Source organism: Sprattus sprattus, assembly GCF_963457725.1.
Source record: "Sprattus sprattus genome assembly, chromosome: 14".
Lineage (NCBI taxonomy): Eukaryota > Metazoa > Chordata > Actinopteri > Clupeiformes > Clupeidae > Sprattus > Sprattus sprattus.
The window spans coordinates 25,945,727-25,961,832 of record NC_137912.1 but is presented as its reverse complement, the minus strand read 5'-3'; the positions used below and the strand labels follow the sequence as shown (position 1 = coordinate 25,961,832).

At 44.5% G+C, this 16,106-nt stretch overlaps 1 protein-coding gene across 6 annotated transcripts in view; it reads right to left on the bottom strand.

Moving 5' to 3' along the window:
- The window catches only part of nrxn1a (neurexin 1a), a gene marked incomplete at both ends in the record, with an annotated part of 114,301 nt that extends 98,659 nt beyond the window's left edge, over window positions 1-15,642 (bottom strand). For 2 of the 6 annotated variants that reach the window (XM_080851504.1, XM_080851507.1), the window contains 2 exons: window positions 6,066-6,095; window positions 14,931-15,642. In XM_080851504.1, coding sequence (XP_080707630.1) covers window positions 6,066-6,095; window positions 14,931-15,642 — 742 coding nt within the window. Of the gene's footprint in view, window positions 1-5,346; window positions 5,359-6,059; window positions 6,096-7,653; window positions 7,669-14,930 lie in introns of all 6 variants that reach the window. The other 4 variants (XM_080851506.1, XM_080851505.1, XM_080851508.1 and 1 more) reach the window with 4 other exon arrangements.
- Between the last annotated feature and the right edge of the window lie 464 nt (window positions 15,643-16,106).

Here is a 16,106-nt window from a genome sequence, read left to right as displayed (position 1 = left end):
ACCCGGCCCAGACACAGACCTGCACAGTCTGGAGCTCTAATGGGGCTGTCTGTGTCAGAAAGGACAAATCATTAACCGCTCCTGACAGAACCACACAGAACCACACGACACCCGCAACACAAGATATTAGACCACCCCAGCCACACGTGAGGATGCTTGGCCCAGCGATACTGTACTACAACAGGGGATGCATGAGGATGCTTGGCCCAGCAATACTGTACTACAACCGGGGTTGCATGAGCATGCTTGGCCCAGCAATACTGTACTAAAAGAGGGGATGCTGGGATGGGGTAATATTGAGAAAGGAGGGGCACACATTTGGATTGGATTTAACATAATAAGTGTGCTGTATGATCATTTTTTTTATCTGCTCAAATGCCCTCACTTCAAAACAGGAGTCCACTTGTCTTGTGAAAATGTCTTCAAAAATGCTGCTGAACAGACTGGAATTTCAGTAGGCCTGTTCTTTATCCTCCAGATACAATTCATCAGTGACATGAAACAAACCACTAATATTAAAAGACCCTGAAAGATTTTTCATTTTTTTCATTGAGGCTCCAAACCAATTTTAAATCATCATTTAGAGTTCCCATTGTTGTATATACCTAAGACAGCTGATGCCTCAGGGCTGGTCAGCCATGGCTGAAGTGAGCAGTCTGCCCATGAGGCCACTTCATGGATTTTTTTTATCATACATTGATACCCCTTATTAAGTCTCAAGCGAAAGTGAAGTGAAATATCCCGATCCAATCCAACTGGAACATTGGGTTTGAGTGAAACTGGTGCCCAATTTGTGATAAGGTCTCACATAGTGCCGTCAGTTTAGAGATACAGAGTTTGAACTCCTGAAGGCTAAAATAAATGGTGCACACACACACACACACACACACACACACACATACACACACTGCAGCCTGCTCCATGAGGACATTATTTCTCTTTTCTGGCTTTCTCAAAAAGCCTCTTTTAGCTAAGCTATGTCAGTTCCATTTGGCAGCATGTCTTTGAATTTTTCCCCTCTTCCTAAGAAATGCTTTTGAACTTTAATGTGAATGAGAATCATGGTAGACAAGATAATAACGCAAAGGCAATGTCTTTTAAACAAGTGATTTGCTAACACTAGCGAAGAGGGAGCAGTTTGTTCTCGTAATTGCCAATTGTGACCTTAATGTACCAAATTGCCAATTATGACCTTAATGACCTTATCGAAAAATATATATACTGAAGTTGACTCCCTATCTTTCCAGGCCAAAGCTTTTCAAATGGTTTCATAAGTGCTTTACAGATGAATGATGGTTTCATAAGTGCTTTACAGCTGAATGACATATGAACTCAACTAGACCTTTGGAGTTTTGGGGGTCTGCATAGTAAACCATGAACCTCCATAAATATGAAATAAAATCATCATCATATGTATGTCCTCATGTATCAAACGCGTACCGTAAATGTACCAAAACGTGACCTGATTATATTTCAGAAATCATCCAACTCGAGCACAACATGCTGTCTACGGCACCAGATGAAATGGATGACCATCTGCTGTGTGTGTGGGTCACACCACGCACTGAATGAAATCATCAGAAGCAGGTCTTTATGTGACGGACACATATTATGACACAAGGTGCCACACAGCTCATTTCTTCACTTCCTCACAGCTCACACTACATTTAAGATTGAAGCATCCAGGAAGAGCACGAATGTGACAGCAATGCTAATGTAAAAGGTGACAATAATGTGACTGACTCACCTCCTCCCCATTTTGCTCTTACAAAACTGATGCGTAAATTGATGCAGGTGTAGTTTACCTCACTGAGCTACATATACATGCACTGGTTCGAAATGAACCATTACTTCACATTCAATATTGAAGGGGGATTTTGTTTTGATTCTCCCTGACTGTTTAAATGTGTATTTTAAGGTCAAAAGGTGAATTGGAGTATTTTAAGGTCATCCTATCAATGGTGGAATACATAAATATAACTTATAGGGTGAATAAAATGTGAGAGATGCTTGAGTTATGCATTAACAGTAAAGGCACGCAGGAGATTATCGAGACAGGTTCCCTCAATGACATTTAGCATTTGGGGATCTTTTTCCTAGATTATCTTTATTACCCAGCTAAAAGAGCACCACACAAAGATATAACACCATGCTTACACTGTCACTGTCACTACACGGGGCAACAAAGTGCAGTAATGATGGAGCACATAGAGGGTGGGATGACTTTACAGCATAATGGAGAGACTGCTGAGCCGCCATGTTGTACTACACCGTCTATTTCATTCCCTTCCCGCCCGTAAATGTCCTAGCTTTTGTCTTCCCCTCAATGGTGTGTTCAGAGCAGTGCCTGCATGAATGGACTGTGATGTGGCGGTGCCTCATTTTGAGAGTAATTTAGCGGGCTGTTCCGCCTTTGTAATTACATTAACGAGGCATCAGAATTGTCATGCCGAGCGTAATGGGATTTTAAATGCGTATTGATCAACACGTCACATGCCAGCTTTCAACTCGTCCTGTTCCACGGCAATGACAAGGATGCTAGTAAATGATGAAATCCGAGGTGGTGGTGGGGGGGTGAGGGGTTGGTTGTAAATGCCTCCCATGTCCAATCTCTACACACATCGAACACTAAGAAAACAACTCAATGTGGCAATGGAGAGCTAAGTGTTGGTGAAGGAAAAATGATTCACGACCGCACCCCCCACACCCCACCCACCCTCCTGCTCCTCCCCTCCCATCCCCATTTGGACAGGTGCATGCTTTGCAATCCTGAAGATTAGCTCTAAATAATAAAACTGCCAACTTTCTTGTACCGCGGAATGTCAATTAGGCTTAATGTATTCTAATTTGGCTTCGGCAGCGTCCCACCTGCACAAGCTCACAGGCAGCCACTCAGAGAGCTCCTCAGCTGAAACAGCACCAGACCCAACCGAGCGGACCCTGGAAAACAGCTTAGCTTCTGTCCTCGGCCTTTCAAGTCCACAGTAAAAGAATCAGGGACTCATCTGCACATCTGAATGTAGACCAGTGTACAAACAGACATGCCAATAGAGGAAGAAGAAGAAGAGAAGAAGAAAGAAGATGAGAAAGCGAGAGAGGGGAAGACTCTGCATAGCTTTGCATATTTAAGATGAGAAAGCAAAAGAAGAGGAGCGTAGCTTTGCATATTTTAAAGATTTGTTTTTGTCTTCAGAAAGGAACTAATACAGTGGATTCACAGGGACACTGCCACAAGACAAGGTGACCATCTATTGGAATGCAAAGGGTACACCGAAAATATAAAGTCATTCCATCACTGCACACAGAGTCTTGGCTTTTAAGGCATCAAAAATACAAAAACAATGCTACATTTGATCTTAGATCATTTGACACTTACTAACATAAAGCTATTTGCAAGAGCCTTCGGACATGTTTGAGTATCTTTGCCTGAGGTGTGTTGTATGTCGTATTTAAAAAGATTTTCTAAGGCTGTTAAGCCAACTTCAAATTCATTGACACGAAACTGAACTGGCTTTGACACTTCTGTCAGCTTTAAGGCAAGCATGATCTCTGCCAGGCTATGCAAAAGCTGAGGGAGGATTAAGAAACGCACATCCATTTAACTGCTCATGATTTCATGAGCGCCTCTCCACCCCAATGGAAGAAATCAGCTTCAAACGTTTACTACATGTGAGTGGCATCTTATTTGCATGTATTGCCTCATTATGGAAAAAAAGTGTGTCTTCTTCATTTACACCTAGATGAAAGTCAATGGCACATATCTCTCTCTCTCTCTCACCCACACACAAAATCACAAACAATAATCTACACTGAAGGTGAAACCAATTTGTTGGATGGAACCATAGTGGGTAGGGTCATACAGTGCAGGGACCATTTCATTCCATTTCAGAGATATATGAAACCAAGTCCTCTGTGAAGAATGGAGGGGACCAAAAACAAATGAACAACAACAACAACAAAAACAAACAAACAAACAAACAGAAATATATATATATATACCTCTGAGAACACAGGGAGGAGAGAGTATTCTCTCAGACACATGGGAAGCAAAAGACAGACTAGTAAAACCTCTTTCTCACACACACACACACACACACACACACACACACACGCAGCATAGAAACTCTGATTGAATACCACAGCACCTACCTGTTCTCCAACATCATGGCATCATGGGTACCCGCTCCCTTACCCCATACGCATCTTAAGAGTGAGAAATGGGCGCGCCCCGGGGCAGAGGCTCACTGTGGGCATCATGGTGCTCCTGTGCATATGGCATGCGGTGGGGGTGCAGTGTTTGCCAAGGTGGGGTGGGTGGGGTGGTGGGGAAGGTGACAGGGGGGCCCGAATGATGGGCGCAGGAATGGCATTGGCCAATGAGAGAAAGAGAGAGAGAGAGAGAAAGATAGAGGAAGAGAGAGAGAGAGAGAGAGAGGGAGATAGAGAGTCAGAGAGATGGAGAGAGAAAGATAGAGGAAGAGAAAGAGAGAGAGGGAGAGAAAGAGGAAGAGAGAGACGAAGAGAGAGAAAGAGAGGTGCAGGGTTGTACTCACCTCTGTCAGAGGTTCAGGGGCTCTCCAGGGCAGCAGGGTGAGTGAGAGGCAAGAGCAAGAGGCGGCCCAGTGAGCCACGGCTCCCCATCTCATTACCGCGGTGACAAGCAGAGGCAAATGGTTGTCATGGGAGACTTATGTGGTGTGATGTTCTTACCTGTTTGTGCGAAACGAGGTGGCCGCATCCCATCGCACATCACACAATTAACAGTAACAGTGTGCATATAACACTAACTTCACCATTTATGAACCGCACTTCAGCTAGACAAGTAAAATGCTTCACACCTCTGTTCCAGAATGTGATTTGTTTTCATTGCAATCCTGGGAAAGAGGAACCTGACAGGTACAAAACCATCCTACCCAGTGGAAACATGGAAACTCTTATCGTGTTATTCAAGTCCCCCAGGCTGAATGGTGTGATCTAATTAGCCTGCTGTTTGTGAGAGGGTGTTCCCTTTCCTGGAAGATTTGGAGCCAACTCAGAGCCATGGAACACATGAGGAAAGAATCAAATTAAGGAGAGACTAGTGGCCCAAACTGCGTCATCAAATGTACAGTGGCACATTGGTGTTGACAAGAGAACAGGGACAGATGCCGGCAGGCTCGACCTTCACATCTCCAGCAAGATCACCTACCTTTGTTAGACCTCCTCACACATGTTGAGGTTAACCACAGAATCAATTGACCATCAGCATATAGGACACAAACACATGTATAAAGCCAAAGGGAGAGGAATATACATGGGAACAGACAGTCATACATATCTTAAGGAATGAAAGAAACATATAGGTACCTTTACTTTTACCTATGGAATTGATACAGTGTGATCCATGAGGAGAGATTCCAGAGACAGAGGGGAGGAGCACACAAAGAAGAGGAAAGGCAACAGTGAGAGTTGTGACCTTACGTAAGATTAAAAGAGTAAGGAAATGTCAAGCTGTCTCATTACCCACACCATGCATTAGCCAGAGTGGTAAGGAGCAAGCAGAGGAGGAGAGAGGAGGAGAGGAGAGGGCCATGCTAGAATATGGATGGGGAAACAAGGAGGAGGATACAAAATGGAGGAGGGATCCAGACACAAAGACAAGGCAAATTGTCTCCCCAGAAAGCAGAAAGCAAACCACTGCCATTCCAACTCCACTGGTATGAGACGTACTTCCCTCAACACAAGCACACATGGACAAGAATGGATCGACATTCAACAGCAGATGACACAAACACACGAAGAAACGAAAACATATTGGACAGAAGAGCATGAGAGGAGCTGCCTGACACAGGGAGAACAAAAACATAAACAATAAAAGGATAGAGACCAAACCATCCATCGACTCATCAGCACGGAGTCGGAAAGAAAGCGGCTCCCCAGGGACATTACTACCAGCGGTGAGAGGGGAGAGATGGAGAGATGGAGAGGACAGAGATGGGGGAGGGGTGGGGAGGGAGGACGGAGGCATGGAGGCGTGTGATGGAGGCAAAGAGGGGGTATGGAAGAAAAGGAAGGCAAACCCATACCTTGGTCGGCCATCATCAGGTGTGCAAGACCTTGAGGGGAAACAAGAGCACAGTCAGCACAAAGAGAGGGATCATGGGGGAGGGTGTTTTTATTGTCTCACTGACACGCAGACATCACCTGAGGCGGTGATGCCCACAGCACTGAGGTGGGGGGCATGGGGAGTGGGGTCAGGAGGAGAGAGGAGGTTTATGGGAGTTTTTAAATAAAGCATTCACTCAACCTATATGGTTGCAATGCTTTGCCTGTCACATGAAGCACAGAAATCTAGACTGAAAGAAAAGTAAAGAGACAGTGACAGTGACAGTGCTGTTGTTGGGTGGAAAGGTGCCCACAGACGTACTTAGTTATCATAACCTCCCCTCCCCTAGTGTTACATAATCACCAGGAAAGACAGAAATAACACATATACTGTAATATTCATACTAACAGGAATGAAGGGACCAAATATTCCCATTAAATCTGCCAAGTATATCAGAATGAATTTTTCTCTGCCAGCCATAACCACTTTGGCTGCAAGTGTTTCACATCCACTGCTTCCATAGAACAAAAAGGAGAACTTCTATTCCATGTAGCACTCCATGTAGCTAGCCTGGTGCAAAGCCCATCTCATTTTCCACCGGCTAACCTATTACCTGCTCACCACTTTTAGCGACATGGCATTTCCCTTTTTTATTAAAATAATACAAGATCTCGAGAGGAATGAATTATAATGGGACCCATATTTTACCTGTTGTGACTCTATCCTGTGCATTGGAGGAATCTGAGGGAAATGTAAAATGTGATTTGTCCTCGGTACTTACCCTCTGTCCCTCGAGCACACAATGCAATTTGGGGGAAATTGACAGCGTTTCCCTGTCTCTGAATGTATGTGTGCTGATTTTCAATCACTCTGATGCTTTACTCAGAGTGTTCATTTGGGTGCATATATATCTATTGTGTGTGTGTGCGTGTGTGTGTGTGTGTGTGTGTGTGTGTGTGTGTGTGTGTGTGTGTGTGTGTGTGCGTGTGTGTGTGTCTGTGTGTGTGTGTGTGTGTGTGGGGGGGTGTGTGTGTGTGTGTGTGTGTGTGGGGGGGTGTGTGGGGGAGTGTGTGTGTGGGGGGGTGTGTGTGTGTGTGCGTGTGAATGTGTGTGTGTATGTGGGCACATATGTGTGCATCCATGCCTTTCTGAGGATAGGGCTGTTCCATATTCCTATGTGTATACGGCTGCCGCATTCTTTACCTCTGTTCTGGAAATAATGGGGGAGTGGCGTCAGTGTAATGGCCTGGGTAATGGGCAAACTCATTCCCACCTGGTCTGTGTTCAACCGTGCCTTCAGCCAGGCGCTTCAGCAGGACAACAACAGAATGAACTTTTATACCTTGTATACCTCCATACCTGGATCCCAGCTGGCCAACAGAGCCCCACTTACCGTACTCCAGGCCCAGGGGAGACACAAACACACAGTCCCCTCTCAAGAATCAGTTTGAAACATGAAGGGAGAGAGAAGGAGGTGGAAGGGAAATGGAAAAAGAAAAGAGAAAGATAGAAAAAAGAGACAGACAGAGAGAGAGAGAAAAAAAATAGAAGAAAGGAAATTCACCCACCTCCAACATAGACATCTTCGGAGGGAGCCGGCCGAGGCGAGGAGAGAGAGAGGAAGACATCGATTAAGAGGCATGCAGACTGGAGAGTGGCCCATTGCAAAAAAAAGGGTTACCGTGGTTACCATGCGTCAGACAAATAGTTGAACAAAGAATCCAGCATCCCATGCGAGTGCCCTTGGCCTGTGTTAGCTGCTCTGTATGCCAAAGACTAACTCCTATTTTGATAACACTCTTCCCCAGCCCCTGTTACTTTAGAGTGCTAGGGTAAAAATAGGATAAACCATGGTGGTTTCTGAACGACATCTTAGGGGAGGAGGCATGCTCACACATGCTGCTGTGGTGGGCAAGGAGGTGGGGACTTGTGCTTTTTTCTTGGCACCATTCGATTTGGCATTATTTGGCAGTATTTGATTTGGCATTACTCTATTTGGCATTATTTGCCATATTTTGAGGATTGCAACCAGAAAAATAGGCAGTCCTTCAAAAATCGAACTACCAATATTCTTTTGTACCTAATTGTGACTCATGACAATACTGAGTTTGTCAATAAGAGCAGAGAGGTGGTTATCAAGTCTCACCGGGACAGGTAATATTTCATTGCTAGATTTTGCCATTGAGAAGGGGATTCTGTTCTGAACGTTACTATGAGAACAGCAGGCCATTAGAGCAGCCATTGATCAGATCTGAGGCGGTGGCCACCTACCGCTTCTCTTCTCTAAGAGTCTTTTGTGTGCTAGTCTGGAGTGAACAGAACTAAGAGTCTATAATCTTTTGTGTACTAGTCTGGAGTGAACAGAACTAAGAGTCTAGAGTCTTTTGTATACTAGTCTGGAGTGAACAGAACTAAGAGTGTTTTGTGTACTAGTCTGGAGTGAACATAACTAAGAGTCTATAATCTTTTGTGTACTAGTCTGGAGTGAACAGAACTAAGAGTGTTTTGTGTGCTAGTCTGGAGTGAACATAACTAAGAGTCTATAATCTTTTGTGTACTAGTCTGGAGTGAACAGAACTAAGAGTGTTTTGTGTGCTAGTCTGGAGTGAACATAACTAAGAGTCTATAATCTTTTGTGTACTAGTCTGGAGTGAACAGAACTAAGAGTGTTTTGTGTGCTAGTCTGGAGTGAACATAACTAAGAGTCTATAATCTTTTGTGTACTAGTCTGGAGTGAACAGAACTAAGAGTGTTTTGTGTGCTAGTCTGGAGTGAACATAACTAAGAGTCTATAATCTTTTGTGTACTAGTCTGGAGTGAACAGAACTAAGTCTTTTGTGTGCTAGTCTGGAGTGAACATAACTAAGAGTCTATAATCTTTTGTATACTAGTCTGGAGTGAACAGAACTAAGAGTATTGTGTGCTAGTCTAAAGTGAACAGGACTAAGAGTCTTTTGTGTACTAGTCTGGAGTGAACAGAACTAAGAGTATTGTGTGCTAGTCTAAAGTGAACAGGACTAAGAGTCTTTTGTGTACTAGTCTGGAGTGAACAGGGCTAAGAGTATTGTGTGCTAGTCTAAAGTGAACAGGACTAAGAGTCTTTTGTGTACTAGTCTGGAGTGAACAGGGTTAAGAGTCTTTTGTGTACTAGTCTGGAGTGAACAGGGCTAGGAGTATTGTGTGCTAGTCTAAAGTGAACAGGACTAAGATTCTTTTGTGTACTAGTCTGGAGTGAACAGGGTTAAGAGTCTTTTGTGTACTAGTCTGGAGTGAACAGGGTTAAGAGTCTTTTGTGTACTAGTCTGGAGTGAACAGGGCTAGGAGTATTGTGTGCTAGTCTGGAGTGAACAGGGCTAAGAGTATTTTGTGTACTAGTCTGGAGTGAACAGGGCTAAGAGTATTTTGTGTACTAGTCTGGAGTGAACAGGGCTAAGAGTATTATGTGCTAGTCTGGAGTGTAGGCTAAGGTGTGAGCCATGCATGTGGTACAGAAGCATCAAATTAAACAGGAGATGGGGCATGAACCTAATGAGAGAGAACAACAGCAGTCAGTCAGTTGATTCAGCTGAAGCACATTACCAACCTAATGCCTTATTAAAACTGGGCAATTACAGCTACTGGTGGGACTAGAAGAGTGAGTTTACATGAGGGTTTACATGAGGGTGTAGGATTTGTTGTTCTAACATTTTAACAGTGCATTACATAGAAAATAACATTTAAGATTGTTATCTCTCTCTGTGTCACCTTTCTCTTATGGCCCCCTTTACACACACACACACACACAGACACTAATACTTTCCTCATTTTTTCTCGACAGTAGATCCCGGAGCACCTTGATAAAGCATATCTGTAGCGTACACATTGCTTCTTCTATTTCTGTAAAATGGGTTCAAATGTTCCTACCTCGTCTGCATTGCATCAGGAGCAGAGTATTGACCCAGAACTTACCAATGCAGCCAGGACCACCCGACCCAACTCAAAGAGCATGCATCACACCACACAGGACAAGAGCCAACAAAAACATGGATTACGAGGAAATGATAGAAAAACAACCAATAGAAAGAGGTATGTCACATGGTAGAAAGAATAAAACAAAATTTCCATTGATGTTGCAGTGGCTGATGGCATTTACAATATAAATTCAAAGTTCTCTATATTCCATGTTCTAAGGTACAACACAACACATTTGAAGGTTCTTTTTCATTTACTAGGCATGCTAAAAGGTTTGGATTGTGGATTGTCCTATTCCTTTCCCAATGCAGATGATGACTAGCGCTCTCAGCTTGTGCCAGTTATTGGTATCCCTGACATTAGAAGGTTTTTTAAAGGCATGCACACTAAGGCCCCTCATCCTGACACACCCAGGCTGGCATGGTGGAGTCTCTCTGGTGTGTTTGCACTGCAGTGACGGGCGTATCAGGATCATGTCAAGCGCTCTCCTCCGCACCGCCGCCCACTAAAGCACGCCGGGCGAGGGGAGATGTGGAATCTCATCGAGCTGACGTCTCTTTCGGAGCTGCCTGCGTCTCGCGCTGCCTGATATTCAGTGTGTGGAGAGGGGATGAGGGATTGTTTGTATGGAAATGACACACTCACACACACACTCACACATGCAGACACACACACACACACACACACACACACACACACACAGAACCATGGCTGAAATGGTTCTGAATCACCACGGTTTTCACCAGCCCGGCACCTTTACAACAGGGTGGCGAGCCCAGATGAGCTGCTTGATTGCCACACACACCCTGATTGTAAGGACCCCTCCCAGGACTCCACGAGAGAGAGAGTGAGATTGATGCAAATAATGGGAGCGTATGATGGCGAGCGGGGTGTCATCTATCATTCTGTCTTGGAGGACCACACTGCTTTTATCAGCGTCATGGCAACTAACCTGATAACACCATCTGAATAGAGAGGCTGAGTGGTATCATGTACCGGATGTGCAGGATGAAGCACGGCATGGCCAGGAGGGCAGCTAAATGCCTCTCATAAGATTAGCACCCATTCTGCCCCTTCAAAGCGCTCACGCCTTTTCAGTGGGCTCGCCAACGTAGCGCCGGATTAGCCAAACTTTGTGTGATTTATCTTAATCTTTCAGCCTGCGACTGTACACTCAGCACACACACAAAATGATTTTTGTTATGTTGGAATGTCAGGAGAAACCCACAGCAGAATGAGGGGCCAGCCTTGGCTTTATGCAATATTTAATTGGAAAGCCAAGGCCGATGCCTCACCACAAAGAAAAACATGCTTTTAATGTCAATCTAGCCTCGTCGCGCGTGACAGTCCTGTGAGATCCAACTTGTCATCCTGTCAGTCTTTTCCAGCTGAATGATTCTCCTGAGGATCAATACTGAGTGGCAAGCTCAAGCTCCATCCCCGTCATCGCATCAACACAAAGATTAACAGCTCTAATTCAATCTGGAGTGATATTGCATTGGTAATTACAACAGAATTTTGTGCTATATATATTTGACTTTAAGAACTGCAATGGCTACAGAATTGGTGCTGGATAACTGGCAGGAGCTGGCTAATGGTCTGTGATATGCTAAGCTGGACATTATGTAAACTGCTAAACATGCATAATGGTTGTCTATGAAATGGAATCTCAATTTTAATGAGTTATTGAGAGCTGTAGACATGGTCCCCTTCTCTCTGGGTTGTGCTCATTAAATATGGGCTCATCAGGTCAGTGCCAAATCTCTATAAGTGAAAAATTCCCTGGTGAGATTAAGATCAGCAATGGCTCACAGGACCACGAGAGCAGCACTATATACTCTGGGGGAATGGGGGACGAGGTTAAATATAGCCAAGAGAACAGAACTACACTACTGGCGTGAAGTATAACCACACGCACAAAAAGAGAACAGAACTACGCTACAGGCGTGAAGTATAACCACACGCACAAAAAGAGAACAGAACTACGCTACTGGTGTGAAGTATAACCACACGCACAAAAAGAGAACAGAACTACGCTACTGGTGTGAAGTAGAACCACACGCACAAAAAGAGAACAGAACTATGCTACTGGTGTGAAGTAGAACCACACGCACAAAAAGAGAACAGAACTATGCTACTGGTGTGAAGTAGAACCACACGCACAAAAAGAGAACAGAACTATGCTACTGGTGTGAAGTAGAACCACACGCACAAAAAGAGAACAGAACTACGCTACAGGCGTGAAGTATAACCACACGCACAAAAAGAGAACAGAACTACGCTACTGATGTGAAGTAGAACCACACGCACAAAAAGAGAACAGAACTATGCTACTGGTGTGAAGTAGAACCACACGCACAAAAAGCATAGCGGCTTCCTGTCTGCCCTCTCTGTGTCTGAAGAACAAGTGATCTCCATAATTAAGACTAATCATGCCAAACTGTATTGTGAGCTCTTCTCCCTGTCAACGCAGGCCAAGGGAAAATAGAATTAATTACATTAAAGGCTGAAGATGAATGACCTCCCTTACTCTGCGCTGTGCCTGTACTGTGGAGCCTTCAAATTGACTCTCCCATCAACGGACTGATTTTATTACATGTAGAAAGCATTACAAAACTAGCGGAGCAACCCAAATCCATAGCATGGAGCAGCACAAACAAATGCGCACACATGAACTGGAAATGTGGTATAGTTTCCTGGAGACCAACATGCTGATGGATTAAAACACTACTGCCCAACGGTGCCCTTAGACCATTCAAAGAATGGAACTCAGCCTTGGGCCTTGGCTACAGTCCAGTTCAGACAATTTGCCAGCATTCTCAGTAACAGCCCACACTAAGGAAAATAGAAGTCTCATTACACAGCAGCTTGCCATGCATAGCATCCCTGCCTGGGCCTCTTCCCCCCCGCAGCTCACACCTGCCACGCTAAAGCAGGTTATTACCACTCTGCCTGGTGGGAGAATGGCAGAGCGCGCTCGGAAAGGCCACATTTAATTCTCAGACCGCACCCTCCGATCCCCACAGCATGAAAGCCCACCATCTTGGCAACTGAGATGTGTAACATAGGTCTTTGAAAGCTGATGTCTTTGTGGAGCTGGTAAAAGACCCCTCCCTGACAGCTCTTCACAGACACAGGGGCTAAACTGGCCTCTTTTACTCTCACAGATTTTTGGGTGCCGGATTTCTTTCTTCCATTTGCCTTAAAATAAAGCGACAGAATTAGGTTGGCCGGATTTGGGTTAAGAATAACCATCTGAACAGAAACCATCTAGTATGTATCTGTGTCTTGTCTGTGACCTTCAATTTTAGTTACAGGATCTCCTTTCCCCTTGTGAGTTAAGGCAGATGACAAAAACAAAAGCAGACAGGCTGATAAAGGTCACCTCACTCATGCTTACTACGGGAGGATGGGGGGCACTGCTGTGACCTACTCTCCTATCCTACTGCACTTATCTATGGTGCATTAGTGAACACTCCTGTCCTCAACCAGCTAATTCACCACATGAACAAAACATTTTCATCCTGCACATGAGTCCCACAGCTCTGTCCAGTGACACACCAGCGTGTGGCCCTGACCAGTTGGTTGAAAATTAGAACACTTCTTCACCTTGCAGTGAGACTTGGGAGTGTGAGAGCCAAAGGGCTTCTTCTGCTCCACATCCACCAATGTGTCATCTTCAGCTCCACAGAGGACATCCAGGGCCTTATGGGCCTTATGAGCAGGGCTGTGACTCATCCTGAGAGACAAGCCTCTACCTGCTACAGTCCATCACGCTCAATGGCTTAACCCTGCTCAGTTTATGGAAAACAACAAACCACCAATGTAAATACATTATGGTCTGACTATACATAGTACTTGTTGTTCCACTAGACAGTGTTACAAGAAAATGTCGATGAAAATATTCTAATTGTGTTCCTACTGTGTACCAGAAATATGTTATCATTGTGCTTTGCGCATATGACAAAAGAAAGTCTTTGCACTCGTGACTGTTTCTGTGGCAACAGTATTTCTCATCAGCCAATGGCCTACCAAACACAGAGTAATCAACATCAGGAGATCACAGATTAGTCCACAGGAATGATTATCAGAATGACATCAAAGAAAAAGGAGAAAAGATGGAGAGGACAGAAAAAAGAGTGACATCTGACCACAAGAGGGAGTTAGATAAATCTAAAACTCCAAGACAAACGAAGAGAATTCCTTAATCAGTACTTGATTTTAGTCACACTTGTGACTCTATGTATCCTTCCACTTAAAACCAAGCCATGCATAACCCTGTTCCATGCATAATCCAGAAGTGTATGAAGAAGAACTGCTCCAAAAGTAGGCTATAATGTGATAGCATTGCTGTTTGGAGCTATATTGTAGGTATTTATTCAATTTGTCCATACTTCTTTTCTGCCTCTATGAACCAACCGGGTGTCATATTGCATCATGCTAATTTGAATTACAAAAGCTGCTGTGTTAAAACAGCCATCTGCTTAACTGTATCGCCTGGAGCAGAGCAAGTTGAGAGAATTCACTTTTAAAGACCTGGCTGGTTGCTGCAATTAGGAAAATAACAATTGGGAGTATTTTATGAAGTAGGCCCTCAATCGGGTTAACGAAGCCCTTCAAAAACTTGGTAAATACATTGTAGATCATATTATCTTAAAACTAATTTGAGAAGCTCAGCCATGACGTCAAACAGAGATGTCATCCATGATAGGCCAAAAAATAATAATCACTTCCCATGACCATGTGGATGCTAAGGCCTACCCTCATCTGATTGGGATATTCATGCTCCAATATGTGACAAAACAGCTTGTTAGAAAACTCTAAAACTGCTAAAAACAAATTCACATACGTCAGAAGATTTTTCACAACACTGATAGGAATCCAAGGATCTTACCTTCACTGCAATCTTTCCCTTGATATCCTGTTTCTGAACAGTCACAAATGGCCTCGTCGTTGACAATGCTGCAGACGCCTCCGTTCTGGCAAACATGGTCAGCTCCACAAATGCCGCTGTTAACGCCTTCGCTGGCAACGAGCACTGGCTCAGTGCCATTCACCTTTAGATTGGTTATCCAGCCTCTGAATGGCACCGCGTCTTTAATGACCGTAGAGGTGAGTCGCAGTGCCACGGAGCGCAGTTCAGGGGGTATACCTCCTATGAATAAATGACTGAACACTGTCATGTCCCTTCTTTTTGACTTCACCTCCACCATCTTTACTTCCTGGTCCACTACCAGCGTGGTGTTTTTGAAGTTCCTGCGCACGGTAATAGCGTGCCAGCGGCTGTCATTGACCGCCGTGTCGGAGAGCACGGTGGCAGGCTCGGCGCAGAAGATGGAGAAGCGCAGGTTTAGCCTCCCGTTGTGGATTAGGAGTTCCAAAAAGTCGCAGAATCCTTCGTCATCGAAGTACATGAGAAGTCCGTGAGAGCTCTTGGTTTTCATATTGAAACTCATCTCGCTCTCACAGCAGGCGTTCCACATGGGAAACCTGGCCCACTGTCCCTCAGCCCCTGTGAACTCCATACTGGCCCCCATGTCTACCAGACAGCAGCCCAGGAGCCCGATCCAGATCAAATGAGCACCGCTCCGAATTGAGAAGCTCATGTTTGAAACCTTTGTGCTTATCTTTGAGCAAAGGGACGCCTGTTAAAAAATTATTCTAAATAAGAAAGCTCTCGATTGCCAGTTCTAGAAGAATATCAACATGGCAACATTAACCTTCACATAGCCTATTCTTATGGTCCTTTCACTATGTAGTTGATCTAGTCTCAAAGGCTGTTTTTGTACTGCTATGAAAGCCTTTTTCTGGACTTAAGTTCCTTAAATATTGATGGGTCTGACTGTCCTCTGACTGCCCGTTCTGTTCCTTGCCCTATCCAGGGGTGCTACAGAGGGACTTTGATATTATACTGGATATCCATTATCTCCTCAACAGCCAGGTATGATTACCCTGGATTTGAATTGCATTAAAAAGCAGCACTGTAAAATGCAGTCATTGTCTTGTCTGTTGCCTGCCGTTGGAAACTAACATAACTTCACAACAGCTGTAAGACACAGCCCCTAGAGGG